The 27,175-nt window shown below is 57.1% G+C and overlaps 4 protein-coding genes across 6 annotated transcripts; 1 reads left to right on the forward strand and 3 right to left on the reverse strand.

Moving 5' to 3' along the window:
• Nucleotide 1: 1 nt before the first annotated feature.
• Nucleotides 2–6,764, reverse strand: LOC311613680 (uncharacterized protein). Its single transcript, XM_084867850.1, has 6 exons — nucleotides 6,340–6,764; nucleotides 5,954–6,077; nucleotides 3,172–3,377; nucleotides 2,284–2,348; nucleotides 1,919–2,020; nucleotides 2–247 (listed from the first exon to the last, which is right to left on the reverse strand). The coding sequence occupies exons 1-6, from the start codon at nucleotides 6,559–6,561 to the stop codon at nucleotides 61–63; spliced, it is 906 nt and encodes a 301-aa protein (XP_084723976.1). The 5' UTR covers nucleotides 6,562–6,764; the 3' UTR covers nucleotides 2–60.
• Nucleotides 6,765–13,654: 6,890 nt separating this feature from the next.
• SDF2L1 (stromal cell derived factor 2 like 1) lies at nucleotides 13,655–15,742 on the reverse strand. Its single transcript, XM_084867362.1, has 3 exons — nucleotides 15,469–15,742; nucleotides 14,964–15,160; nucleotides 13,655–14,060 (listed from the first exon to the last, which is right to left on the reverse strand). The coding sequence occupies exons 1-3, from the start codon at nucleotides 15,665–15,667 to the stop codon at nucleotides 13,779–13,781; spliced, it is 678 nt and encodes a 225-aa protein (XP_084723488.1). The 5' UTR covers nucleotides 15,668–15,742; the 3' UTR covers nucleotides 13,655–13,778.
• A 2,383-nt stretch (nucleotides 15,743–18,125) lies between these two features.
• CCDC116 (coiled-coil domain containing 116) lies at nucleotides 18,126–24,324 on the reverse strand. The gene is made up of 5 exons (XM_084867278.1): nucleotides 23,560–24,324; nucleotides 22,884–23,092; nucleotides 20,941–21,507; nucleotides 20,271–20,813; nucleotides 18,126–19,181 (listed from the first exon to the last, which is right to left on the reverse strand). The coding sequence occupies exons 1-5, from the start codon at nucleotides 23,666–23,668 to the stop codon at nucleotides 18,438–18,440; spliced, it is 2,172 nt and encodes a 723-aa protein (XP_084723404.1). The 5' UTR covers nucleotides 23,669–24,324; the 3' UTR covers nucleotides 18,126–18,437.
• A 696-nt stretch (nucleotides 24,325–25,020) lies between these two features.
• On the forward strand, nucleotides 25,021–26,981 carry YDJC (YdjC chitooligosaccharide deacetylase homolog). 3 transcript variants are annotated; one of them, XM_084867608.1, is made up of 5 exons: nucleotides 25,022–25,255; nucleotides 25,357–25,516; nucleotides 25,729–25,828; nucleotides 25,950–26,127; nucleotides 26,304–26,981. In XM_084867608.1, the coding sequence occupies exons 1-5, from the start codon at nucleotides 25,092–25,094 to the stop codon at nucleotides 26,620–26,622; spliced, it is 921 nt and encodes a 306-aa protein (XP_084723734.1). In that variant the 5' UTR covers nucleotides 25,022–25,091; the 3' UTR covers nucleotides 26,623–26,981. The 3 variants fall into 3 exon arrangements, with proteins under 3 accessions (XP_084723735.1, XP_084723734.1, XP_084723736.1); XM_084867609.1 differs by lacking the exon at nucleotides 25,950–26,127 and having other exon boundaries at nucleotides 25,021–25,255; nucleotides 25,715–25,828; XM_084867610.1 differs by lacking the exon at nucleotides 25,950–26,127 and having other exon boundaries at nucleotides 25,023–25,255.
• The last annotated feature ends 194 nt before the right edge of the window (nucleotides 26,982–27,175 follow it).

Here is a 27,175-nt window from a genome sequence, read left to right on the forward strand (position 1 = left end):
CAGGAGAGAGGCCCCTCCATGAGAACTTTATTCATTCCTTCGGCAGTCTGCAGGGAAGAGTTATGGGCCCCGTGCGTGGGGCGCAGACTCGGCGCTGTCGTGGTCAGTCTCTGAGTCAGCTTTAGGTGTGGGCACAGGCTGGAACTGGAACAGGACAGGTGGGGTGAAAACTCCAGGACAGGTGGGGGTCTCCACAGGAGGGGACGGTGTCTCCTTGGTGTTGGGGGAGTCATTACAGGCTGAAGTCCTGTGCAGGAGACAGCCAAGGTATGTCATGAGTGGGACATCAACACCATCAGGGGCACACATGACAAACCCCCTTCCCAAGCGGTGGGATGACTCTAAACACATTTATACTTCCAAAAATCTCTCCCGAGAATGTTTGTTCAGGCTGCTCCCTGCAGCTATGTTGTGATTGTGAAAACCTGGAAGCAATCTAAACATCCATTAGGGAACAAGGTACAGCCATGCAGCGGACTATTCTAAGGCCATTTAAAGGAATGTATGCAGCAGACTATTCTGGGACCATTAAAGGAATGTATATCCCAACAAGAAAAAACACCCCATGCCGAAACCGGTTTGGCTCAGTGGATAGAGAGTCGGCCTGTGGACTGAACGGTCCCGAGTTCGATTCCGGTTGCGGGCACATCCCCAGGAGTGGGTGTGCAAGAGGCAGTTGATCAATGATTTTTCTCTCATCAATGTTTCTAACTCTCTATCCCTCTCTCTTCCTCTCCGTAAAAAATCAATAAAATATATATATTTTAAAAATGGTTCAGTAAACTATGTTCCATCCATACAATGGAGTATTTGCATCTATTATTATTGGTGAATTTAAAGGTGGGTGTGGTGTTTTTTTTATCCTCACTAAAGGATTTTTCCCCCATTGATCTTTAGAGAGAGTGTGGAAGGAAAGGGGAGAGACAGAGAGAGAGAGAGAAATATAGATGTGAGAGAGACACATCAATTGGTTGCCTCACGTATGTGCACCAACCAGGATCTGGATGAATCAAACCTAGGACCCTTCAGTCCAAGGGCTGATGCTCTATCCACTGTGTCAAAACAGCTAGAGCTGAATTGTATATTTTAATATAACTTAATTATGTAATATATAAGTAATAATATATCAAATAAGGCTGTTAAAAAATTTATCTGGCCCTAGCTGGTTTGGCTCAGTGGATGGAGCATCAGCCTGAGGACTAAAGGATTCCAGGTTCGATTTTGGCCAAGGGCACATGCCTGGGTTGCAGGCTCCATCCCTAGTGGAGGGCATGCAGGAGGCAGCCAATCAATGGTTCTCTCTCATCATTGATGTTTCTATCTCTCTCTCCCTCTTCCTTCCTCTCTAAAATCAATAAATATATTGTTTAAAGTTATCTGATGCAATGAAACGGCCGGTCTAAGTCATATTTTAGAATAACACTAAATGATATAGAATATACTTAATATCCGTAAGTGAAAACACGGGTGACTTTTAAAACCCCATATTTAGTAAATCCCTGCTTTGCAAAACAAGTGTGTATATAAATCATAGATAGGGCTGCCCACGGTTGATGTAGTAATCATTCCCTTTCTGTTGGCCTCTGGGCTATTTCTAATTTCTCACCATTACACACAGTAGGGCAGGGGTCTTCAAACTACGGCCCGCGGGCCACATGCAGCCCGCAGGTTTTTTGGGCAGTGAGCGCAGCCAAGGTGTTACAGTAGGAATTAGTAGTTCATATAGTCCGGCCCTCCAGCTCTCTGAGGGACCGTGATCTGGCCCCCACTTTAAAAAGTTTGAGGACCCCTGCAGTAGGGAGTGACTTTCCCGCACTCCTGATTACATAATGGTCCCTCGTCATAAAGACCATTTGTCTAGCCCTCGGCCACACCACCACAATGCTGGTCAGAAGGGGAGGCTCAGAAGCACACTTACCAGTGGAAGCCAGGGTAGTGGAGCTTGTACCTGTTTCTGGGCACGTACGAGAGATTGAAACCTCCAGGACTGAGGACTAAGGGCGTCAGGTCAACCATGCGTCTGCAAGACAGGGGCAGAGAGGCCCTGTCAGCTCTGGATCCTCCTAGGCGGGGCGTCTCCAATCTTGGTGGGCACCACTCTGCCATGGGGACAGGGCCTGCTGAGCCCGGACTCCTTCCTCGAACAATGAGAACCAGCGGCTCGGGACCGTAGCGAGGGTTAACTTAGAAGTGGGGAGGGAATAAGAGCTGAGCCTGGCCCAGAGCATGCTCCCCAGAATGCTCTCTTTCACTTACCTCAAGCCCAAAATAAATTCCTTTTACCTCTTTGGGTTCGATGACAGCCAGTTTAATTTCACTTCAGAACTTGGAGCTTCCAATTTCTCCTTCTGCAGGAAACAAAGGCAATGTGGGGACAAGTTGGAGGACCTCACCGTGGGGGGGGGGGGAATTACCTATATGAGAACTGTGAAAACTGTGACTTTCATTTAACCAGCAAATGGGTCAGGCTCATCCTCTGTGCTCACCTTGAGCTTGGAAATAGGGGCTAGGAGCCAACTGGGAAGGTCCTCATCCAGCCCGGGGAGGAGGGGCTTGCTGGAGAGAGCGTGGAGGTTAAGTGGGAGTCACGTGGGGAAGGAGGGAGGAAGGCACTAGAGAATGACAGCCTAGACTCTAGGCCCTAGAGCACATGTGTCAAACACAAGGCCCGCGGGCCAAATCCAGCCCGCCAGGCCTTGCAATGTGGCCCGCACCGCGCTGTCATCACTGCACTCCGCTGTCAGTTTATGACATTGTCAGTTTATGACTGTTCAGTAAACCATTCGGCCCGCGATTTAGGCTGGATTTTAGATTTTGGCCCCTTCTCTGATTGAGTTCGACACCCCTACCCTAGAGAGTCACGGCAGGGGGGCCTGTGGTCCTCCACTTGTCCTCTGGCAGCCCTAGGATTCCGCCCAGTGCATTTGGGGTTGCCTTGCTCAGCTGAAGCCAAGCAGGTAGCCTTCAACCCTTACCCCAATTATTCAATCAGAGGAGCTCCCCTTTTATTCCTTTACCCACTGCTGCTCCACCCAAGACTTTGCCTACAGTCCTAAAAAGGGCTTAGCTGCTTAAAAACAAAGTTCTGAGAATCATAGCTGTGGGCCCAAGAGCTATGGGAGTGGCTGCCCCTCCCAGGATTGTAGGGGAGGGGGCAATACGCCCACTGACCGACTTGTTAGGCAGCTGAGGGAATGGGCCAAAGACCCTGGGCATCGTGTAGACAGAGGGTGACGACTGGACCACCACAGAGGACACGGTGGTGACAGGTGGTGGCAGTGGCGGAGGTGGCGGCAGGCAGGGGGAAGTTGACCGGTTGCGCAAGAGGACGGGCTCTAGTTTCTTCATTTTTGGCTTCCTTCTCCTCTTCTTGGCATCTGTGACAAAAAAGTACCAGTGAGTGCCTACCCCTCAGCCAGAACAGAATGGAGTGGGGGCCAAACACGATGGTGTTTTCAGTTTCTCCAACGGAGAGGGGAGGCAGGCCCCCAAAGGGGCGGGTCACAGCAATGCCTTGACCCACTTTTGACAGGCACCAACATGCACCATCTCATTGACACCACAACTGCCTCATGAAAAGGGTACTTTTGTCTCCGCCTTCAAGAGGAACCAGAAACTCCAACTGTACAAGGCACAGGCAGGATCCACGATCAAGCTGCCCGACTTCAAGGCCAGAATCTCATGGGAAGGGGTTGAGGATCACTGCCAAGGAGGGCTGGGCTTGACCTGGGCAGGTTGGTCTGCTGCTTCCCCAACCCCCAACAGATAGGGCAAGAGGCAAGTCTTGAATCCACCAGTACTCTTGGGGATCCAGACCCAGGGCTGTCCTGGGGTGTGCAAAGACCCTTCTATGAGAAAATCCACCAGGAGGAGGTCTTGCAGAAGGGGCTCAGGGAGGGAACCTTTAAGGGGAAGGACCCTGGGGTCTGATCCGTCTCCTCTCTCCTTGTTAGGTCTTCCTACTTCAACAAGCCTGGCTATATTTACTGTTCAAAGCTGAAGACTATCAGCAAAGTGGGTGTTAACAAGCTCCTCAGACCGCCCATCAGATCAGCTCATCTAGAATGAGGATAACCAATACCAGGGAGCATTGTCCTGGAGGCTAAGAGCCTGCAACCCGGAATAACCCAGACCTGAGTTCAAGTCCAGACTCCATGACTTACTATGTAACTTAGTCTCCCTGAACTAGTTTCCTCTTTTTAAAAAAAATATATTTTATTGATTTTTTTACAGAGAGGAGGGGAGAGGGATAGAGAGCTAGAAACATCGATGAGAGAGAAAATCGACTAGTTGCCTCCTGCACACCCCCTACCAGGGGATGTGCTGGAAACCAATGAACATTCCCTTGACCAAAATCAAACCTGGGACCCCTCAGTCCGCAGGCTGAGGCTCTATCCACTGAGCCAAACCGGTTTCAGCTGGACCTGTTTCCTCTTCCGTAAAACAAAGATAAAATAACATCAACGCTACCTCAGGAGGCTGTGGTAAAAGGTACACATCCTGCCGTTAGACGAAATGGTATCATGGAGCACTCACACTCAGCATCATGGGAAACACCCAGGTGAGCTGGGCCTCTTGATGTGATGCAGGAGCAAGTAGCCCCACCACCAGGATAGTTTACTGCTGAATACAAACACACCAAAAGAAATGAACCCAAACCTAATCAGGGCATTAGAGTGACTGTCCAAGAAACAGAGGCAGAGGGGGATAAACAAGACAACAGATATAAATCCATGATGTGGGATACCCCAAAGGACAACACTGTTCTTCAAGTCCATGGCCGGGAGGGGAGGGAGTAGGGCTCCCATTCCACCTCAAAGGGGACTTCAGCGGCAGTGGCCACCGACCCACATCCCTGTGTGGTCAGTAATACGGTACCTTTCATTCTTGCTTCTCAAGTGCCCCAATGTGGACACAAATTACATGGTCACCCTAGCGAAAAGGAACCTAGGAGGGCTAACAACCAAGCCAATGTGTGGGCCTTCTTGGGGTCTCTCCATCATTTTAGACCCCCCCAATCTTGGGGTCTAAAATGACGGAGGAAGTGTAGAAAGGCTTTCATGGACCTTCTGGGAGACCTTATTATGGACTACGTATTAGTTTGTATTAGGGAACTGTTAATTGTATCAGGATTGACATTGTGATTATGTCAGCAGCTGTCTTTTTTTTTTTCTTCATTCAGAAACATGAAAAAATATTCAGGAATCTGGCTGGTTTGGGCTCAGTGGATAGAGCGTCGGCCTGCAGATTGAAGGGTCCCAGGTTCGATTCCCGTCAAGGGCACGTACCTTGGTTGTGGGCACATCCCCAGTAGGGGGTGTGCAAGAGGCAGCTGATCGATGATTCTCTCTCATCGATATTTCTGGCTCTCTATCCCTCTCTCTTCCTCTCTGTAAAAAATCAGTAAAATATATTTTTTAAAAATATATATAGTAGCCGGGACCGGTTTGGCTCAGTGGATAGAGCGTCGGCCTGCGGACTGAAAGGTCCCGGGTTCGATTCCGGTCAAGGGCATGTATCTTGGTTGCGGGCGCATCCCCAGTAGGGGGTGTGCAAGAGGCAGCTGATCGATGATTCTCTCTCATCGATGTTTCTAACTCTCTATCCCTCTCTCTTCCTCTCTGTGAAAAATCAATAAAATATATTAAAAACAAAACAAAACAATATTTTTTTTAAAAAAAAATATATATATATAGTAAAAAAAAACAAAAACAAAAAAAACCTTTAAAAATATTCAGGAATACAGTGATGTATGAGATATCCTTTAAAGTGGGTATAGAGTGTGAAACAAGCATAGCAAGACAGGGGGAATTACTGAAGCTAGGTGACAGCTACTTAAGCGTTCATGGTACTCTCTCGTTTTGCGTATGTCCGTTTTCATAAAGAAGACATCAGGGACGATGGGTCCTGGGTCCGATTTTCTGGGTTACTTGGGGCAAAGGTGGAGCCTCACTCTGGGAGTAGAGGTGCACACGTTGGATGCTCCTCTTCAGGTGCTCCAGGCGTCGGTACATCTCCATGGAGCCCATGCTGTTGCAAAAGTTCAGCTCCCCCTGGACTGCACAGAAGAACTTCGCCTGTGACACAGCAGGAGAGGGAGGGCAAAAGGAAGGAAGCTGGACCGGTGAGACGCCTGCCCGCCTACCTGCCCGCCTGCAGCACTCCCCAAGCTGGGTTGCCTCAGGCTTCTCAAAAGACCCAACTCTGCAAACCCAGGTCGGCCCAAACCCTCCCTCCTTCCCCGCCCACCATGCCCAGAGCTCCGCCCTAGAGGGCAGCAGGACTTCCCACCCAGTGACTTCCACCCCCCCCTCCCGCGGCTCCCCCTGCTTCCCGCACCCAGAGGAAGGAGAGGAACCCGCGCTGCTCGCACTCGGCCTGCTTGCCCTTTCGCACCACCCGCTCGGCCAGCGCCGGGTTGCGGTCGAGGCTGCGGAAGAGGCGGCGCAGCGCGCGCTCCGTGTAGGTCGAGGCCTGCCTCTCGAAAGCCTCCTCGGATATGCGCTGGCAGAAGATCACGCTCTGGGGGAACTCATTGTCGAACTCGTCCAGGATCTCCATCCGGGTGGGGCTGCGGGCTGGCCCGGGCTGCCGGCGGCCGTCGGGGCGGGGTCACCGAGGGTCCAGACGGCACGCCGGCCCCACCCGCGGCAGGCTGGGGGAGAAGGGCCGCTCCCACGGCCCGCACTCAGGTCTCCTTGGGAGGTGGGGGGCCCGGAACACAGGAACACAGCAGCTCTCTTTCCCGACAGCCTTTGCGCCGCGCCCACCCCGCCAGCCAATCCCCTCGGGCCAACTCGCGCGAGGGCCGCACGTGACAATACCCGCCACTCGGGGCATGCGCTCTTGCACTTTCGAGGGTGCGAACGCCGCTGTGCTGGACTACACCCCCAAACCCCACACGGGCGGCAGGGCTTTGGTCAGGGCTCTCCTAGGGCCACACTAAGAACATGATAAGCGCAGGAACCCTCCAACTTATTTTTTTTAAATATATATTTTATTGATTTTTTTACAGAGAAGGGAGAGGGATAGTTAGAAACATTGATCAGCTGCCTCCCGCACACCCAGGTACATGGCTTTGACCGGAATCAAACCTGGGACCCTTGAGTCTGCAGGCCAAAGCTCTATCCATTGAGCCAAACGGTCAGGGCCCTCCCAACTTCTTTAAGGCCCACACCCATTGGGCAGCTTCCAGCCCCACCCATCTCAGCTGGGTCCCCTTCTCAGTGTGTAGACTTCCAGGCCTCCAGCCAGAGCCTTGCTTCTTCTGCAGACAACTGCCGGGAGGACTTCACTCTGCCCCGACTCCTCTTCCTCTCCAGCATGAAACCCACCCTTCAGCCTGCCCTCTCACCCTGTATGGTAGGCAGTTAGACATGAGCAGAGTAGGAAGGACAGGCCAGGTACACAAGGTCACCAGAGTGGAAAGTCCCAGCTGACCTTTCTTCTCCTAGCATATTGTTGGTTATGCAGCAGGTTATGCATGTGGCTAGCCATGTGGTAGACTCCCTTAGAGGAGGAAAAGAAGGCCGAGAGTAGACTCCCATACAAGACCTCACAAGACCACTTCCTTAAGCATTAATCCCTCACAACGAGAAGACCTGAATCAAATAATCCTGGGAACAAAGCCTGGGGTCTGTTGACCAGAGACAAGAGTTTCTCCATCAAACGAGGGATAAAATCTAGGCCTCAGTTGTGTTTCAGTTCCAGGCCCAGAAATGCAGCCAAACCTGGCCGAGCACTGGCTTTATGGACTAATGGTGGGGGCCGACCAGTCAGTGGAGACCAGGACCCTAAGGACACTCCTGATGTTTTATTGAGATCCTTTCCTGAAACCGCCAAATAAAAGCCCTTCATTAGAAGGACCCACACCAGGCTGGTGTGGCTCAGTGGTTGAAGGTTGACCTATGAACCAATTCCCAGTTAGGGCACATCACTGATACTTCTATATCTTTCATATATATATATATGTGTGTGTGTGTGTGTGTGTGTGTGTGTGTGTGTATATATATATATATATATATATATATATAAAATGAAGGAACCAGCTCAAGCTTTCTCTCTAGAGCACACCTTGCTTCCCCCCCCCCCCCCCCCCCCGCCTCTCCCCACCCAGGAGCATCTTCTTTGCCTTCCTCTTAAGCTCCAAGGCTCCTCCTTTTGTCTCTGTAACTTGCTTCCTGAGTCCATGCAGCCCAGCTGGCTCACTTCTTCCACGAATTGCTTCTTCCATGTGTTATAGCCCCTCATCCTCCCCCCGGTTGCAAGGGCTTTTACCCCCAGGATGGGGGTGAAACCGGTTCCCCAATGTGCTCAGCTAGGGTGGAGAGGCACTCCCAAACACCCATCTGGAACCCCCCGGGCTTCCTCTTAAGGAGATAGGCTTGGATAACTGCCCTGGGGCACATAACTGTCATTGTGCATGGTGTCCGGTCCTGATGGTGGAGACGGCCCTGCCAGAGCATGCCTGGCCAGGCTCCTTGGCAGTTCTGCTCCAATCCCCCCAATTCCGGCTGTGAGGGTGGGCATGCCAGGCACCTCACGGTCCCTCCTGCAGGCTCAGGGCAGCGTATTTCCCTGTAAGAGAACAAGATGGTGCAGTTGGTGGCCATCACCTCTGGGCTTCATATTCCCAAGGACACCCACCCACCCCCAATAGCGCTTTTCCTGCTGAGAACCCAGGAGACCGTCCTCTCCAGAGACTGGTCCTCCCCCACCCTTCAAGGAGGGCTTGTTCCAATTCGCCTCCTCGTCGTCAAGGGTGAGCTGGGTCTGAGCCAGGCCCAGAAAGACCGTCCATGCAAACCAGCGGCCTCTATTTTTCAACAAGACCCTGCTGACCAACCCTGGAGTTCCGAGTCTTACCCAGGGTGCTAGGATGAAAGATCCTCTTCAAAACAGAGCTTTCCTTAATCAGGGCTTGCCTCTGACTCTGCACCTACCCAGCCAGCAGACGGGGGCAATTCCCCAGCGCTGCACTCACCGAATCCTCTGGTGGCGGGCCCAGCCCAATACTGGGAAGCGGACTGGACTGAGGCAGCAGAACGCCCTCCCCGCCAGCCGCTGTGTGTGGTGGAGGAGACCTGACTGATGCCCTTTCATCATTGCACTGCTTCCCAGCAGCCCACAGTAGTGCAACAGGGAAAGAGTGTCAGGCAGGCCTGCCAGCGCCTGCCTAGCCCGCCTCTCCCGGTGGTCTGTCGGTGGGGATCGCAGACCAGGAATGCAGGCCCACGGGGGCGGGGCCTCTGCCTGGGGGGAAGGGTGCCCTCTGACCCCGGAGGCCCAGGCCTGGGCCAGGATCTCAAGTTTCCATGGAGAAGGGAGCCAGCAGGGCAGGGGGGAGGGGAGAACCTGCCGGCCCAAGGGGCCCCGGACTAGAAGGAGGAGGTGGAGGTGTGGGGGATGGGGGCCCCCAAGGTTGGTCCCAGATGCTTTGACAATATCATTGCACTGCTTCTCAGAGCACAGTAGTGCAACCTCGTCAGAGCACCTGCGGCCAGCAGGGGGGACCCCCTCCCCCAATAAGGGTAGGGTGGAAGGAAGCTCCATCGTGGGAGGGTGGGGTCAGAGGTTTGTCCTGGACCTCAGGGATTTGGGGGGGGGGGGGGGGGGCTGTGATTTCAGTGGGACTGCAGTCCTCAATCCTCGGGGTCCCCAGGACCCCAGGGCACCCAAGCCTTCCTCAGCCCGCTCCAGATATGGGTGGACAAGAGCCACCCCCCCCCCAAACTAAAAGGGTAGCTCCAAATCGGGAGCGGGAGCGGACAGGGGAGAGGGGCTTACACACAAAGAAGACGGGCCCGTGCTCCACCCCAGTCCGAAGCCCACGGGCGCTCGAAGCGAGGGTGGTTCAGCCCGACGACCCTGCACCCTCACCGGCCCCGGCCCGCGGCCCGGGATCCGGGTGGCCCCACTGAGGGCCGGCACGTCCCTGCCACCTCAGGCCCCCATCCCTGGCCCATGGCCCCCCACTTGGGCTCCGCGGTCGGTCCTAAAAGATTCGCTGCGCAGAGGAACAGGGGTTTTGGGGGGACTTAGGGGGGAGTTCCCACCCTCTGGGGTCCCCTGCCCAGAGAGAGCGCCTGGAGTCCGGGCTGCGCCCCTCCACGGAGTTTGGCCGGGGGGGCCGCCCTGCCCGCTCCCCGCTCCCCGCTCCCCGCGCGTGGGGACCCGGCTACTCACGGGCCGGGACCCCCGCCCGCCCCGGCCGGCGCAGGACGCGGCAGGTGAGCGGGAGGGGCGTCCCGGGAGCCGTCCGTCCCGCGTCGTCTCCCCCGCCAGGCCGGCCCCGCACCTCGTGGCGGCCTCTCGCCCACCAGCTCCATCTTTAAGCCGCTGACAGTCTGAGCGGAGCCCCCAGCCCCTGAGCCCAGCGCCGCGCTCATTGGCCGGCGCGGCGCCCCCCGCGCCCCCATTGGCTGGCGCGGGAGCGATTTCAAAACGGCCTCCGGGCGCCGATTGGCGGGGGCGGCGAGCCGAGGGCTCCGCGGTTTTAACAATGAGTTCTGCAAACCCTCCCACCCATTCATGACTTACCGAGAGGAACTCGGCCCGCCTTTTCTTTGCGGGCGAGTTTTCTTTTTTCTTTTCTTCTCTTTTTCTTTCTTTTTTTTTTTTTGCGAGTTTTCTTTCTTTTTTTAATATATATTTTATTGATTTTTCAGAGGGAGAGGAATAGAGAGCTAGAAACATCGATGAGAGAGAAACATCGATCAGCTGCCTCCTGCACGCCCTCGACCGGGCATGTGCCCGCAACCAAGGTACATGCTCTTGACCGGAATAGAACCTGGGACCTTTCAGTCCGCAGCCCGACGCTCTATCCACTGAGCCAAACCGGTTTGGGCTCCGCGAGTTTTCTAGCTGCGAGCATGGAAGTAGGTGGGGGGCGCCAGCCGCACGGAGGAGGGGGTCCTTGGGAAATCCCTGCTGGGGCGCACGTTCTGCGGGCTGGCATTGCTCTCTGCACCTCGCAGGCCGGACACTCTGGCTGCGGAGGTTCTTCTGGCTGGAATAGCCCCCTCGCACCACCCCCTCCCATCGCCTGGTGTGACCCAAGTGGAATTTGCCCGAAACCACCCTGGTTGGCTTAGGCTGCGGAGACCGGGTACCTGGAGCCCGTGGAGCCTGGTGGATCTGTGGGAGTACGGGGAAGGGGGTGTCGGCTTAGATCCCTGCGTGATTGCCATCCACTTTGTGACTAAGCATCCATTAAGTGCCACCCCTGGGCTGATGGCCTGGAGAGATATGCCTCACCTACTGCCTCCCAGGGCTGCAGGGGGAGTGAAGGGGGGCAGCAGGGAGGAGGAAGCGTGCTTAGACCCCCCTCCAGTTTTATTTTCCCAACCCAGAGGCTGAGAGCAAATGTTTTAGAGGCAGGCAGAGCTAGGTGTGAATGAATTTTTGCAAACCTCGGTTGCCTCCTCTGCAAAATTAAGACAATAATCCTGGGCCCAGCATCTGGCAGTTAGTGTTCAATAAATGAGAACTCGGCTGCTGCTGCGTTAATTCTGAGTCTTGTCCTGAATTCTGCCCAAAGTGATCTTACCTGCTCCCACCTTGGTTTCCCAAGGATTACTATATGTTGTGTGCACTGTTTGATTCTGCTATTAATATTCTGCACATATGTCTGTGTGGTGGTAAGGAGGTAATACGCAGAGGCAGAAGGGGACTCCTATAACCAGGAGGGGCCAGCGATGGCACCAGAGTGCCCCCTTGGATTGGCAAAGTGTGGTCCACACTATCGGTGCCTGGCCCACAGCCCCTTGGCAATTACCACCACAGAAAGGATGCTCCCTGTCAGACTTGCCAAGGGCTTTAGAATAGAGCCCTCCGGTAAACTTCCCAGTGTCCAGGGAAAGCGGGAAATACTGCAGAATAACCCCCACCCACCGGCAGCCTCAGCCAATGCGGGCGGACACTTTGGTTGGATAACTTGGATGCTTTTTCCACACTGAGTCCCAGAACTCCCCGTAGAATTAAGCTGCAGTTGCCCACAAGAGTAACTTGCTCAACAATGCAACCTTCACCAGCTGCCTTTCCTTCTCCTCTCCCAGCCCCACTGAAATTGGCCTGGGCTCCAATCCTGTCCCGAGTCAGGCCAGTGATGGGAGAGGAATGCAGACTTGTAGGCAGTGCTTGAGAGGTTTGGCAGTGGAGAGGTCAGCCGGGAAGGGGTCTGAGAGGGTGGGGAGTGATGGGCCAGCCTAGGACCCTCTCCCCCTCAGGCCTCAAAATGAGCTACAGCCTCTCCCACCCCTATAAGGTCACTGATTTCTCAAATGTAAGGTGTTATGCCCACACTCCCCCAAGCCCCCTTCCAGCCTGTTGCTACCCCCAGCCTCTCCTGGGACTTTTACATTCATTCAGGAAAATGGCTCCCTCTTCCCACAGCAGCAACTCTAAGCCCCTACCTATCCTCCCACACAACTCTGAGTGTTTAGCAAGCCCAGTAAGCCTGTAATCTCCACCACAACCTCTAGAGGTCACCCACACACCAGCAGAGCTAACCGTTACCTTCCTTTATTAGCGCCCTCCTATTGATTGTTCCTGCCTTCCAGTTGTAACGCTTTGCCTGACTAAATTGTGCCTCTTCTTCCAGGAAGTCTTCTCAGATCTATGCAGGTAGCAGTTCTTTGAGGTTCTCTTTCCATGCAATATCTTCTGAAGTTTTGGTATCTCCTTGGGACCTTGGAAGGTGGTTGTGGGGACCTGAGATTTCACATGCCTGGGCAGGCTGAGGTGTAGGGAGTGCCATTTGCATAGAAAGTGAGAGAACCTGTGATGCTAAAATCCAGCCGATAGGCAGAATCCTGGCCTGGTGCTTGTTTAAAAACAAATGTCAAAGCCCAGGCTGGTTTGGCTCAGTGGATAGAGCATTGGCAATCAGACTGAAGGGTCCCAGGTTTGATTCCCGTCAAGGGCACATGCCTGGGTTATGGGCTCGATCCCCAGTGGGGGGCCTGCAGGAGGCAGCTGATCTATGATTGTCTTTCATCCTGATATTTGTATCCCTCTCTCCCTCTCCCTTCCTCTCTGAAGTTAAATATATATATATATATAAATTAAAACAGCCAAAACTGGTTTGGCTCGGTGGATAGAGTGTCGGTCTGTGGACTGAAGGATGCCAGGTTCGATTCTGGCAAGGGCATGTACAAGGGCATGTACACACCAGTGGGGGGTATGCAGGAGGCAGTTGGTCAGTGTTTCTCTCATCAATGTTTCTAGCTCTCTATCCCTCTCCCTTCCTCTCTGTAAAAAAAAAAAAATCAATAAAATATATTTTTAAGAATTAAAACAAATGTCAAAGACTCACAACTGCTAGGGGAGGGGTGCCAGGAAAATGGGGGTCCTCACCTCAAGGAGTGAGGGGTCTGGAGAGCTTGTACCTCATCCCTGCTGAAAAGAGTGGGGCTTCCACTTATCCTGCTGAGGCATGAAGCTCAGGGGTTGGAGGGTCTCTTGCCATCAGACGGCCTAAGGGGGGCAGGGCAGAGCTGGAATGCATGGGAAGGCACCAGAAGGGTCTGGGCAGGTTCAATTGTTCAGCTGTGGGGGGGCGGGGAGACAGCAGTTTTGCACTGAGGAAGAAATGGTGGACGGGGCTGGAAAGAGCTGGGACCTCCTGGTCACACCCAGGCTCACTCCAAAACAATCACAGACCAACATTCTTTAATTAACAAAGGCACTTAAGAACCCCTACAAACCCAAAGTCTTCTCCAAGAGTGGCCCTACAGATGCCTCGGCGCTGCCACCCTCCACCCGCCCCTCCGCGGCCCTCAGAGTTCATCGTGACCTGCAGCAGCATCCGCGCTGGGCTTGATGAAGATGCCCTCCATGGCCTTCCACGTGTTGTGTGTGTTGGCGCCCAGCATGCCGTGCACCTCGTGCTGCCCTCGGATGGGGCTCCCGTACTGCTCGCCGGTGACCGACAGGAACACAGAGGTGCCCACATGCTGGAAGCGCACAGCAGCCTCCCGCTCCCAGTGCTTCCCTGAGCAGCGCACGGTCCACAGGTCAAGGTCGTCACCCTCACCGTCTTCCCCAAAGGCACTCACCTCCTATGCATTGGGGGCGGGGGAGGGAGGGGGGACAGGGGAGAGAGAGTAGTCACCATGAGATGGCACACTGAGGTCACTTGCCTGGCAGCAGCACTCACGCCTCCTGTACTGGGCCTCAGGTTCTTCCCGTACCCTCTGAGCCTCAGTTTCCACAGCTGCAAAATGGGACAACACCCCTCCCCCCCTTCCAGCCCCAATACCCAGTAGGGCCTTCACAACATGAGTTCTTCAAACACAGGCTAACCCCACCGCACCTGTCTGCCTCCCACAGAGCCAAGGCCTCCAGGCTCCTCCTCTATGTCCCCCTACCTCCCATCCTAACCCCTCTAACTCAACATCAAGTCCAATCCCGCAGGCTGACAGTCACGGTCTCCACTTTTTTCTTCTAACAACCCTACCCACTCCCCAACTCCCCCGCCCCCAGCACCCTGGGTTCCACCCCCTCTTCCTCCCTAACCTCCCCCGCACCCAGTCCCAGGGAACCCCATGCACAAGCTCTTCCCCGGTCCTGGAAAGGTGCTACGCTCCTCCCACCGCCTAGAGGACTCCTACTCATCCTTCCAGACCAAGCCTGAGCTCCTTCTTCCTTTGGGGTTTCCCACCCCAAAGGCCACGTGGATCCCCTCCAGGGTCCAACTGGCCCCCAGGAGTGGAGCTACCAGCAGGTTCCCATCACACTCTCCCTCTTCCGTTTTTCCGCTGGGCTGAACAGGAGGACCTCGGAGGAGTCCCGAGTGTCCCCAGAGGGGGCGTTTGGCAAACATTTCTGAATTTAAATAATTCCTACTTCCCAGAGGAAGCTGAGGCTCCGAGGTGAGAGGCAGAGTAGGCTCTGCCCGCGGCCACACACACACACACACACACACCGGAGGAGCCTGTCTGGGGCCGGGGGAAGGGACTCACCTGGTTATTGGACAGCGGCGACGGGAAGTGGTGCGTGTGCAGGTTCTTGCCGGTGAGCACGTGTGTCAGCCGCACGGCCTGCCCGCAGCGCACGGGGGACCCGCGCGGACATCCGCCCTCCGAGCCGCTGCGGATCCGCCAGTAGCTGTTGGCGTCGTCAGACGCCTCCACGCCGGTCACCGACTGCTGGCCGCTGCCTGCGGGCGACACCCCACCTCGCCGGTCAATCCCGGAACTCACGACCCTCAGGACCACCTCCACCCCATACCTAACGGCTCACCCCCAGCTCCCACCCCGGGTCCCCGGATGCACTCCAAGTCCTTTGGCCCGCAGCTCCCAGACGACCCCCTCCAACCGCCGGTCCCTGTCGTCCTCAGTCCCCCCAATAACTCCAGCCCGATAACCCCCAGACCCCTAGCCGCAGACCCCCCCACAACCGCCCAGCCTTCAAACGCCCCGCCTCAGCCCCGCCCCCTAGCGGTGCCCGGTCCTAGGCCCCGCGCACCGGATCCGTATTTGACGTCGTGCGAGTGCAGCCGCACCCGGTGCTGCGTATTGAACAGCTTCAGCACCGACCCGCAGGTCACGAGCCCCGCGCCGGGCTTGGCGGCGCCGCTGCCCGGCACCGAGAGCGCCAGCAGCAGCCCCAGCAGCAGCCCCAGCAGCGCTGCCCCCGCAGCGCGGCCGCGTCCCGCGCTCCACATCGCCCCGGCAGGGCTCCGCCAGCTCCGGCCCCGAGCCGCTTCCGTCTCCGCGGCCGGCCAATCCGGCTTGGACCGAGCCCGCTGCGGCAGCCAATCGCGGATCCGCACGGAGCTCCGCCGGCCCTACCATTGGCTCGCCGAGGCCAGCTTTCCAGAGGAGGGAGCTGGAGACACGAGGAGGGTTCTGATTGGTCCACGCTTCCGAGGGTCCACCAATGAGAAGCAAAGGAAGGCTGATGTGGTTCTAAGGGGTGAGAGCGGCCGGGGAGGCTGTTGGAGAGGATCCTTCCAGCAGCCTCTGAACCCGTTGGTGAAGCTTCTTCATCCTGGATCCCCGAGCCCTCAATCATGGTCTCTGTCCTCAGCCCCTGGGTCCGAAGCTGCAGGGTCTTGAGGTTGCTCGACCACTAAATGTTGTGGTCACAAAGTCGACAGATCTCAGATAGTGGACCACCTGGCCCTTCAGCTCTGGGATGAAATACTCCCTCAGTCACTCGGTCACTTCCCCCTTTCTGACATTGGGTCACCTCAGTCCCTAGACCTTGGGGTTTCTGAATTCACAAGCCTCTTACCGACTCCTTCTATGACACTATTATTGCCACTAGGCAGCAGAGGGCAGCAGGGAGCTGTGGTGTTTAATATAACGGCGTGTTCTCATTGGAAAGCCCTAAAGCTGCCTTAGCAAACTAGAGCCCCGTTAGAAAGCGACTGTAGGAACCAAGCCTAGGCGACTGTGTTTCGGGTTTCTGACACGCTTGGGTCTTCGTGGGTGGGAAATTTACAACAGTCACCAATTGCTCAAGGCCAAAAATTGGGGATTTATCTTTTTAAAAAATATATATACTTTGTTGATTTTTTTTTTACAGAGAAGGGAGATGGATAGAGAGTAAAAAACATCGATCAGCTGCCTCCTATACACGCCACACTGGGAATGTGCCTGCAACCAAGGTACATGCCCTTGACTGGAATCAAACCTGGGACCATTCAGTCTGAAGGCCGATGCTCTATCCACTGACCCAAACCAGTCAGTTCTGGGATTCATTTTTGATACCTTTCTTTACTGCACTCACATCTAATCCAACACTGACTCCAAAACAGAATGCAAGGCAACTCTCCTGCATCCCTCACCGCTACCCTAATCCAAGTCACTCCATCTTCCCTCTACATATCTACCACCACATCCTGATTTCCCTGTTTCTGATACTCCAGCCCCTCCAAGACTCTACACAGGAAAGTGACTTTGCCTTCTATACCAGATCATGCCAGGCACCTGCGGAAAGGGACAGCTGTCAGAAAGGGAAGTGTTCATTCTTTTGTTCTCTTTTCCTGTTTCTTTCAGGAAATTGGGTGATCTATCCTGAGTTAGTACAAGCAACTTTGGGGTCCCTGGAGTGAAGGTCATGGTCCCAATAACACAACCTTCAAAATACACGATTTTTCATTCTCCGCTGGCTATTTGTGGGTGTCTATGGTTACAATAGACTATTTCTAGACGCTCTATCCACTGAGCCAAACCAGCCCCAGCCCCTAAAAGATCCTTACCAAAAGAGCTTTGTGGTAAAGTGGGTCTCTGACACCGCCCCTCCACCTTAGGGCTCTGAGCCCTCTGATTCACGGTGTGATAGTAAGTCTTCCTCCCTGGGCCCTAGGGTGTGGGTACTGTGGGAAGGTCCTTACCCGCGGGCCACTGAGCATGGCCAGGCTGGATTGTGCGGCATGGCCTCTCTGCACCTGGCTGCTGAGGCAGTGAAGCATCTTCACGTGGCCTCTCAGCCACGGGGAGAGGGTGGTGTGGGGAGAGGTGGAGCTGGTCCCTGGGCAAAGAGGCCTGGGCCGGAGAGCACCCAGACTGCCCTGAGAAGGCAGAGGGAAGGAGGGAGCTGCACCGGTGGCACAGGAAGGCCAGAAGCCCCCGGAGAACCTCAGAGATGAGACCTGCCATGCCCACAGACCCTTCCGGAGTGAGCGAGCCTGTCCAGCGCCACTGAAAGAAGTAGAGTCACGTGACCAGCCTGTGGCTGCCAATCCACAGCTTGACCAAACAACAGCAGCACCATGTGGCTTGGCATAGAACCTCCAGATTCAGAAGGTGGAGGTGGGAAACGCGTGTTAGGAAAGCAGGTGGCCGTGAGAGCAGCAGGGAAAGGTGGCTCCTCGGTCGGAATACGGGGCTGTGGCATGCCAGAGGGGGCGGGGGGGGGGGGGGGGGACACGCCCTGGCAGAGAAGCCGCCTCTGGAAGCAGAGGCCATGATGCACGGAGGCTGTGATGGAAGGGGACCGTGAACCCTAGAGGCCTGAAGAGCTGGGAAGATGCTGACTGGAGTACACAAAAGCCATGAACAGCGATCTGTGTGCCACAGAGCACGTGAGGCCACAGGGGTCAGAGCACTGCCAGCTGTCCTGAAAGCCAGCTGCGGCCAGGCCGGGCCCGCTGGGCGTGCTGTCCAGCGGCCGGAGAGCAAGTGCGTGGAAGGGAGGCTGAAATCTCCGGACAAGAACACTGCTGCATCAACAGAAGCTTTATTTTTCCTGTTGGGTCTCTTGAGAGGCTGAGCAGAGAGCTTCTTGTGGGCGTTAGCCTATTCTGATCTCTGCTCAGTGCGAGGGGCCAGCTGGTGGACAGCATTTCCCTAGAGCAGGAGGAAGAGGAGGGTATCCAGAACTTGGTTCAGCTTAGGGAGCCTCGGGGAATAATTTCTGAGGAATTATTCTGAGGAATGGCTGCTCTCTGCCTACACTGAGGCTCAGGAGTGCTCTGGATCTCATTCTCATCCCCCCAAATTTTCATAGAGATTGTCCTCCTCCTCCTCCTCTTCCTCCTCCTCCACCACCTCCTCGTACTCCTCCACTTCCTCCTCCTCATCCACCTCTATCTCCTCTTCCTCTTCCCCCTCCATCTCTCCCTCGCCCGCCCTATTCTGTCTCTCCCCCATGTCCACCACTTGCTCAGACTGCCTGAAGCCCAGGCCAGTGCTCGGGGATGCGGAGGGCTTGGGCTCCAACGGTTTCTTGGGCTTGTGCTCCTCAGCTGTGCTGTTCTCCTGAGGGATGGGTACCTGGGGGCCCGGCTCCTCGACCACCTGATCCAGGGCAGTGACCGGCACAGACAACATGGTGGGGGAGTCTATGCTGTTCTGGGAGGTGCCTGGGGGGGAGGCCGTGTGCTGGGAGGAGCCGTGCTGGGAGGCCTCCAGGGACACCTGCCGGGCCCACTGGGCCTCCTCCATCATCCGCAGCAGGACATTCCAGTTGACCTCTGAGGCCAGGCAGATGTTGGAGCCTTTCACTTCCTTGAAGCCCAGCAAGAGGTCCACGAGTGTCTCAGTGATGGGGAAGGAGACGAGGCCCAGCTGCTTGGTGAGGTTCTTCTCAAACTTGTACTTGCACACAAGCAAGGAGACAGCCTGCTCCGTCATGTCGTTGATAAGCTCCTCAGACCAGGGGTTGGAGATGTAGGACATGGACTTGGAGGAGATGGAGGGCAGTACCGGCTTCTTCCTGTAATGGGGGCTCTGTGCAGCAGCCAGGGAGGGAAAGGGAGACATGTCATGCCACTCCTGCCGTCCGGGGGTGCCCCTCACCCCCACAGCCCCCTACGTGTCTCCCACATGGGCACCAGGCCTGTCACACCAAGCGTATGGCCCCAACGCATCTGCTCTGCTTCCTGCCCAACCGCTGAGTGCAAGTCCTGCGAGTCGGCCAACCCCCACGGCTACCACACTATCATCACACTGCCCACACCGGTCAGCCAAACTGGAGCCTGGGACATCCAGGTTCCAGCAGATTCTTGCCCAGCCCAGGGTTCAAGAGGAGGGAGGGGTGCCTGGGCCTTGATGGGTGAGAGCGGGTCTGGGTCTGTGCTGGAGACCCACCCGGATGGAGCCACCTACATCTTCTCCACACCCTTCCTGATCAGTCCCCCAACCCCCAGGGCAGCAGGACCATAGAGTCTGAGTCCTGGGATGCAGAGCCCCACTCCAGGCTCAGGCTGCTGTCCACAAGGGACAGGACCCTCTCCACATGGGACGGTCTCCAATGTCACATGCAAATGTTAAAAAAAAAATATATATATATACCCAGAATGAAAAATAGCCTTTATTCATCTTTCATAATACCTGGCAGCATTTAGGCCAGGATTCCTAGTCCCCGTCAGCTTGTCCCCTGTCCCGGCGGTTTCCACTGCAACAGGGCAAGAGGCCTGAGCCATGGGCACCTGCCAGTGGTGGCGGCTCCTAGGAGTGGCGGCCTTTCCCCTGCATGTTTGCCCCTAAACTCTCCAGCTTGGCCCTCGAGGAAGCCACCTCGGAATACAGCGTGGCGAGTGTCGGGGTGAACTTCCTCACTAAGGAGGTGAGCGGCACGAAGGGGGGGAGGTGGTGGTAGGAATGCGGAACTGTGACCTGGGTCAGGTGGCTCTGCTTGGGCACTTCCACCTTGATCCCCGGGGAAGGCAGGGTGAGGTGGAGGCTCCGCCAGGGCTGGCCCCTTTGGTTCGGAGGCCCAGAAGAAAACGGGGGTGGCCTCTGTTCTTTGGGGTGCTTGTCAGGTGCTTCCTGCCGGGGCTGGGGTAAGGGGCCCTTGGGCTCTTCCGTGGGTATCACCTGGAGCCTAAATCTGGTGGCTCCTTGGGCACTAGGCATGGCGGAACCACCTTCCTTCGCCTTGTCCCGAGTCTTGATCTTGGTCTTTCTGCCCATCATCTTGAAGCTGGAGTCCGTGTTGACGGGGAAATCGTCGTAGAGCTCGTCCTCGGGGATGGAGGAGGCCAGCGTGGAGCCCGGGGTGCTTTCTAAGTTGGGCTCGATGGCGGGCTCCCATTCCGAGGGGAAGAGAGGGTAGCCGTTGTCCCGGAGGGCGCCACTGAGCTTGTCCACGGCCTGGTTGACCACGCCCTGCAGGGCGGGGAAGAGGTGGTGGTTGGCCAGGAGGTCCAGGGTCCGATGGGGCTCGCGGATCGAAGAGTAGCTGGGCAGGCTGAAGGCCTCCGACTGGCTCAGCAAGGACTTGATCTCCTTGTTGAACTCTTTCTTGAGGAACTTCAGCTCCCTCTCGCCAAACCCCAGCTCCGACGCTTCCGGTGTCACGAAGCTCGAGCCCAGCGAGTCCCACAGCAGGGAGTCCGCCTGGGAGCAGGACAGGCGTTTCTGGAGAGAGAGGGGGGCGGGGTGGGGGGATCCTCAGAGGTGTCCGGGAACAGCCCACCCAGGCTTGGCCCTGAGCTCCGGGCTGGGCTCCCTCCGACCCACCTCAGGCCTCGGCCCCACATCTCACCCCTTTGTTCTCCAGCCGCAGCAGCCGTTTGAGGCTCTTCTCCTGCAGGAGTCTGTCCCTGATGGGCGGCAGTGGGCCCAGGCCGCGGTAGCCCAGGTCGCTGTCCCGGCCGTGGGCGCCCGGGAAGCCGGCTGTGACGTTGCTGTGGGAGTCGGTCACGGAGCTGGAGCAGGATGGGTAGTTGTTGGGGTGCCCGATGCAGAGGCTGGGCTGGGCGTGGTGCCGGTGCACCGTGCTGAGGCTGGGCCGGGCCCGCGCGCGCCGCCCGCCCCTCGGCGCCTCCGCCAGCGGGTCCTGCACCTCCACCAGCGGCTCCCCAGTCTCTGTCTTGGCGGCCATCATGCGCTCGGTAGCTTCCTCCACCACCCGCTGCAGGCTCTCCAGCACCTGGCCCTCGACAAGGAAGTCCAGGAAGTTACCGAAGGGCCGAGGGTCCCTCGTGCTCCCGCGGTGGCTGCGAAGCCCTGAGCTGCCCGAGGTGCCGTACAGGGACGGTGGGGGCGGCACGTGGCCCAGGTTGGGGGCCGGCCCCGTTCTCAGGAACGGTGGCCTCTTGGGCGGATGCACCTGCGCAGAAAGGAAGGCCGGTCACAGGGATCAGGAATGCCCCAGAGCGGGAGGGGTCCCTGGGGTCCTTCGAAGGCACTGGGAGCTGGGTGGGCAGAGGAAGGAACTGTGCTTAGAGCCCTGGGTTTAGACCCTAGTTCTGCCACCTCCAGGCTGTATGACTGTGGACACAAGGGTCCATCTTTTTTTTTTTTTTTTTAATATATATTTTATTGATTTTTTTTACAGAAAGGAAGAGGGATAGAAAGTCAGAAACATCGATGAGAGAGAAACATCAATCAGCTGCCTCCTGCACACCCCCCACTGGGGATGTGCCCGCAACCAAGGTACATGTCCTTGACTGCAATCGAACCCGGGACCCTTCAGTCCGTAGGCCAACGCTCTATCCAAACCGGTTTCGGCTCAAGGGTCCATCCTGAGATCCAGTTTCCTCTTCTGCCAAGTGGGCATGGATGTAGGATTGCTCTGAGCTTCCCTGACATGTACACAAGCCCTGGCCTGGGGGTCTGAAGCCCACTTCTGCCCGCACACAGGGTGTGAGTGGGTAATCACAAAGCCCCTCTGTGAGCCCCACTTGGGGCTCCTCATCTGTCTGTCCTGCTCCACCGCTGGGCTGTACAGACCACCCTGCACACTCCATTGTTACTTATGCATCTTGGGTCCTAAGCCTCGAATAGACTCCATGATCCCACGCTGGAGCCCAGTCTACTGAGCCAGGCCACTGAAGTCAGGGGGGTGTGGGATGAAATTGAGGGTGCCCGGCCAGCGTGGCTCAGTGATTAAGCGTGGACCTATGAACCAAGAGGTCACGGTTTGATTCCCCGTCAGGGCACATGCCTGCTTGTGGACTTGATCCCCAGTGGGGGGGCGTGCAGGAGGCAGCTGATCAATGATTCTCTCTCATCATTGATGTTTCTCTCTCTCTCTCCTGCTCCCTTCCTCTCTGAAATCAACAAAAATGTGTTTAAAAATACCTATGTGCTGCCGAAACCGGTTTGGCTCAGTGGATAGAGCATCGGTCTGCGGGTTCGATTCCTGTCAACAGCATGTACCTTGGTTGAGGGCACATCCCCGGTGGGGGGTGTGCAAGAGGCAGCTGATCAATGTTTCTAACTTTCTTTCCCTCTCCCTTCCTCTCTGTAAGAAAAACAATAAAATATATATTTTTTTAAAAAGAAAAAGAAATTGAGGTTGACTAGGGCCCAGCAGAGGGTCAGAGCAGGTGGTCAAGGAGACAAGGACGTGATTAAGAGGCCCGGAGAGGAGGCCAACGGGAAGTCAATGAGAAAGGGGTGTTGTGATCTGGGGGCACTGCGGCTGGTGAGGAATACATAAGGGGTCGGGCCTCCGAGCCAGACCGCACCGGGCACACCTACCCGGGGCCGGTAGGTGATGTGTCCGGCCTCATCGTCCGCCAGGTACCCAGAGTGGTGGCGGCAGTTGGTCATGATGTGGGTGCACCGGTCCGCTGCCAGCCGTCCTCTCTCTTCCGTTTTGCCGTGCGGCCGTGGATTCCTCTCTGCGTCGGGCGGGGAGATGGCATGAGAGTCTCCCCAGGCTTCCATAGGTTCGAGTCTCCGTCCCTCTGTTGGACACGGCGCGTCAGTGTGGCCCGGGGTCCACAGGCCCCTCAACCCTCAACCCTCACCCCCACCCTCACACCCGCCCCCACCCCCACCCCCACCCCAGGTCCCTTTCCCCCACCCCCACCTCTCCCCCACCCCCACCCCAGGTCCTTCCACCCCCATCCCTCCCCCGTCCCCTCCCCCAGGTCCCTCAACCTCCACCCCAGATCCCTCCATCCCCACCCCCACCCCCACCCCCACCCCTACCCTCACCCCCACCCCAGGTCCCTCAGGGAGCCTGCACCCCACCCCCCTTTGGCTCGGAGACTCCTAGGTGTCGTCGGCGTACACATCCGAGTCCTGAACCGCTGGGGTTGGGGTTGGGTCCCCGAGGACGTTCTCCTCCTGACCCTGACCCTCTCCCATCCCCTCCCCTCCGGGACCCCGGGCGCCCCGGGTCGGTCCGCGGCCAAAGCCACCGACTCACCAAAGTTGGCGCCACGCATGGCGCCAGCCAGTGCGATCTGCGCCCGCTGCGGGGCGGCGACACTGAGCTCTGGGGCGGCGCGCGGAACGGCCCTCGGGGTGATTTGCATGCGGCATCTTGATTGGTCCTCGCACAAAGGCTGTGGGCGGGGCCTGCGGCGGCCCCTCCCCCGGCGCCTCCCGTTCGGTCACTCCCGCATTCGGAGCGGGGAGCCCGCAGGGAGAGAGGCTCCGCTCCCTCTCCGTTAGCCGAGCCTGAGGGGCTGGTGTCAGAGTCCCCAGTGCCGGGCACGTCCTCCTCCGGCTCCTGCCTGTCCCCGCGGCGCCCTGGGCCTCCGGCTCTGCTTTGTACTACGCTCCCCCCGCCCATTGTGAACACACCCAGGGTCTGGCGTGAGCCCTCCCCGCCCTCTGCAGTCTCCCTGAGCTCAGTGGAGAGAGTCCCCTGCTCTAAGCCGCACAGATCTAGCTTCCATTCCTAGCTCGGTCGTTTCCTGCCTCTCTGATCTCTGCTCCTCCTCTAGAAAAGGAATGGAACGTCCTTCCACAGGGAGTATGGAGATAAAATTCATACAACACACCTGGCATCCCATAAGAGCCCCATATATCTATTTATATCTATATCAATATCTATATCTATCTATCTATATTTTATTGATTTTTTACAGAGAGGAAGGGAGAGGGATAGAGAGCTAGAAACATCGATGAGAAACACCAGCTGCCTCCTGCACACCCCCTACTGAGAATATGCCCGCAACCAAGGTACATGCCCTTGACCGGAATCGAACCTGGGACTCTTCAGTCCGCAGGCCGACCTTCTATCCACTGAGCCAAACCGGTTTCTGCTGAAAACATTTTTTTAAAATGAAACCTTACAAAAATGAGCTAACATTGATTTGATCATTATTTCTCAAAACCTGGGGTGGGAGAAAAGAGGAATTAGGTATGTCTTATTTGCTCAGCGAAAATACTGGAAGGGCCGAAGCCGGTTTGGCTCAGTGGTAGAGCGTCGGTCTGTGGACTGAAAGGTCCCGGGTTCGATTCCGGGCAGGGGCATGTACATTGATTGCGAGCACATCCCCGATAGAGGGTGTGCCAGAGGCAGCTGGTCGATGTTTCTCTCTCATTGACGTTTCTAACTCTCTATCTCTCTCCCTTCCTCTCTGTAAAAAATCAATAAAATATATATATTTAAAAAAAAAAAGAAAAAAAAAAAAGAAAATACTGGAAGGACACTCTCCCCAGAGACTTAACCGCGGTAATCCCTGGGAAGGGGAAGCGATTTCCTTCCTCGGGCTTTCTCTTCTGCATTTTTCCTATTAAAATTAAATGTTATTTTTGCAGTCACTGAAAGTGTCACGATGCAATACGTCTGCTTGGTTTGGAGCCCACTTGGCGGAGGGGGAGGCCGCTGCAGGGCCGCAGCGTGACCGCTAGGGGGCGGGCGCGCCCGGGGCTGCGTTTCGGGGCGGAGCCAGGGCTGCCCGTCCCCTCCCGCCCGGCCCCAGCCGCGCGCTCCGCTCCGGCCGCAGGATGGCTCGGCCGCGCGTGCGGCTGGTGGTGACGGCGGACGACTTTGGCTACTGCCCGCGGCGGGACGAGGGCATCGTGGAGGCCTTCCTGGCCGGCGCGGTGACCAGCGTGTCGCTGCTGGTGAACGGCGCGGCGGCGGAGAGCGCGGCGGAGCTGGCCCGCAGGTGAGGCGTGGCCCCCGCGGAGCCTGAACGGGGTTCGGGCGGCGCCTGTGCTGGGGAGGGTGGGGGGGCCTCCCGTGCTCCGGCTCGCCTTCCACACTCAGGCACCGGATCCCCACGGGCCTCCACGCCAACCTGTCCGAGGGCCGCCCCGTGGGCCCGGCGCGCCCCGGAGCCTCGTCGCTGCTCAGCCCCGAAGGCTTCTTCCTGGGCAAGATGGGATTCCGGGAGGCGGTGGCCGCCAAGGATGTGGCTCTGTCCCAGGTGCGGAAGTGCGGCTGCGGGAGGAGGACAACCCCACCCCAAGCTCCTCCCGCAGGGTACCGTGACGCCATCGGGGGCGGGGGCGGGCTCTGCATGCCTCCCTGGTTCCTTCCCTGGAGCTGTCAGTCTGCACGGGGGCCGGGGCCGGGGGCGTGGCGAGGTCCTCTGTGGTGTTCCCGGAGGTTTAAGGTGCCACAGTCCTCTCCTTGCAGGTGCGGGAGGAGCTGGAGGCCCAGCTGGGTCGCTTCCAGGAGCTACTGGGCAGGAAACCCACGCACGTGGACGGGCACCAGCATGTGCACGTGCTCCCAGGTTGGTGGTCCGGGGCGGGGGGCGGTGTTGTGCCCAGTTGCGGGGATAGGTGCTCCCAGGTCGGTGCTCCCAGGTGGGGAGAGGTGCTCCCCCTGACAGCGTTTCGGCCGCCCGCCCGCAGGCGTGTGCCAGGTGTTCGCAGAGGTGCTGCAGGCCCACGGGGTGCGCTTCACGCGTCTGCCGCTGGAGCGGGGCCTGGGAGACTGTACTTGGCTCGAGGCCCCTGCGCGCGCCTTCGCGTGTGCCGTGGAGTGTGATGCCCGGGCTGCTGTGGGCCCCTTCTCCCGTAGTGGCCTAAGGTGAGCCCCCCACCACCACCCCCAATCGCTGTGCCATGTTCCCTACCTGGCTCAGGTCCCAGTGGGTCCAGCTGGCTGTTCAGCTAGCCAGCTGAGTAGGTTTCTCATCTGCCCTTGGCCTAGCCCTGCCCATCACGGTCCGGCCCGGCCCTGCCCTGATGCCTGGGTATCCACAGGTGGACGGATGCCTTCGTGGGTCTGAGCACCTGTGGCCGGCACATGTCTGCTCACCGTGTGTCGGGAGCACTGGCTCGGGCCCTGGAAGGCACACCCACGGGTCACTCCCTGACGGCGGAGCTGATGGCCCACCCCGGCTACCCCAGCGTGCCTCCCGCCGGAGGCTGCGGGGAGGGCCCCGACGCCTTTTCCTGCTCTTGGGAACGGCTTCACGAGCTGCGTGTCCTCAAGGAGCCGTCGCTGCAGGCCCTGCTTGCCCAGGACGGCGTGCAGCTCTGTGCCCTCCACGACCTAGATAGAGTCCAAGAGACCGGGTGAAGCCATCGACAAACCTTCCCGGAGCCCGCCCGCCCGTGACCCTGACAGCCGAGGACTAAGGCCTTAGTGCTCAGGAATGCGGCAAGGGCTGAGCTTTGGCACAGCCCACAACCAAACCCCGGCGGGGGTTCTGTGACTTCGCTGGCAGAACGATGCCACCTCTTTGCCCAGGTCCTCATGACTCGGAGTGACAGCCAGAGCTTTGGCAGCCCTGTCGGCTGCGGTGGGTCAGTCAGTGTGATACGCAGCATGGGGCCCGCCAGACATTTTGTGCTCTTCGCGTTTCTACGTAAGCATCGTCTTTGTGTAGGTGTGGTGGGGAGAGATCACTATATTAATAAAATAATGTGTCTTGTAAACTTCCATTTATAAACTGTGCCCAGGAAACCTTTACGGACACAGGGGCAGACAAAGGCAACGCCAGGGCCCAAACCCAGTCACTTCCAGAAAAGACATAGAAAACAAGTTCCACTCTCACTTTGTTCATGCTTAGCTTTTGGGAGGTGTGAGAGAAGAATGTCTCGCCTGGATACTTTTTTAGGAGGTATATTAT

The sequence above is a fragment of the Pipistrellus hanaki genome, assembly GCF_964339955.1.
Source record: "Pipistrellus hanaki genome assembly, chromosome: 19".
Lineage (NCBI taxonomy): Eukaryota > Metazoa > Chordata > Mammalia > Chiroptera > Vespertilionidae > Pipistrellus > Pipistrellus hanaki.

Excerpts from the sequence above, each read along its gene's own strand:
- YDJC (XM_084867608.1), top strand. The coding sequence starts at position 25,092 with ATGGCTCGGCCGCGCGTGCGGCTGGTGGTGACGGCGGACGACTTTGGC. Across the intron at positions 25,256-25,356 it reads GCGGCGGAGCTGGCCCGCAG|GCACCGGATCCCCACGGGCC; the intron begins GTGAGGCGTGGC and ends TTCCACACTCAG. Across the intron at positions 25,829-25,949 it reads GCATGTGCACGTGCTCCCAG|GCGTGTGCCAGGTGTTCGCA; the intron begins GTTGGTGGTCCG and ends GCCCGCCCGCAG.
- LOC311613680 (XM_084867850.1), bottom strand. The coding sequence starts at position 6,561 with ATGGAGATCCTGGACGAGTTCGACAATGAGTTCCCCCAGAGCGTGATC. Across the intron at positions 6,078-6,339 it reads GGTTCCTCTCCTTCCTCTGG|GCGAAGTTCTTCTGTGCAGT; the intron begins GTGCGGGAAGCA and ends GCTGTGTCACAG. Across the intron at positions 248-1,918 it reads CACTACCCTGGCTTCCACTG|GACTTCAGCCTGTAATGACT; the intron begins GTAAGTGTGCTT and ends TCTCCTGCACAG.
- SDF2L1 (XM_084867362.1), bottom strand. The coding sequence starts at position 15,667 with ATGTGGAGCGCGGGACGCGGCCGCGCTGCGGGGGCAGCGCTGCTGGGG. Across the intron at positions 15,161-15,468 it reads CGACGTCAAATACGGATCCG|GCAGCGGCCAGCAGTCGGTG; the intron begins GTGCGCGGGGCC and ends TGTCGCCCGCAG. Across the intron at positions 14,061-14,963 it reads CGCCGCTGTCCAATAACCAG|GAGGTGAGTGCCTTTGGGGA; the intron begins GTGAGTCCCTTC and ends CCCAATGCATAG.
- CCDC116 (XM_084867278.1), bottom strand. The coding sequence starts at position 23,668 with ATGCAAATCACCCCGAGGGCCGTTCCGCGCGCCGCCCCAGAGCTCAGT. Across the intron at positions 23,093-23,559 it reads CATGCGTGGCGCCAACTTTG|AGGGACGGAGACTCGAACCT; the intron begins GTGAGTCGGTGG and ends CGTGTCCAACAG. Across the intron at positions 19,182-20,270 it reads CCACCAGATTTAGGCTCCAG|AGCCCCCATTACAGGAAGAA; the intron begins GTGATACCCACG and ends GCTGCTGCACAG.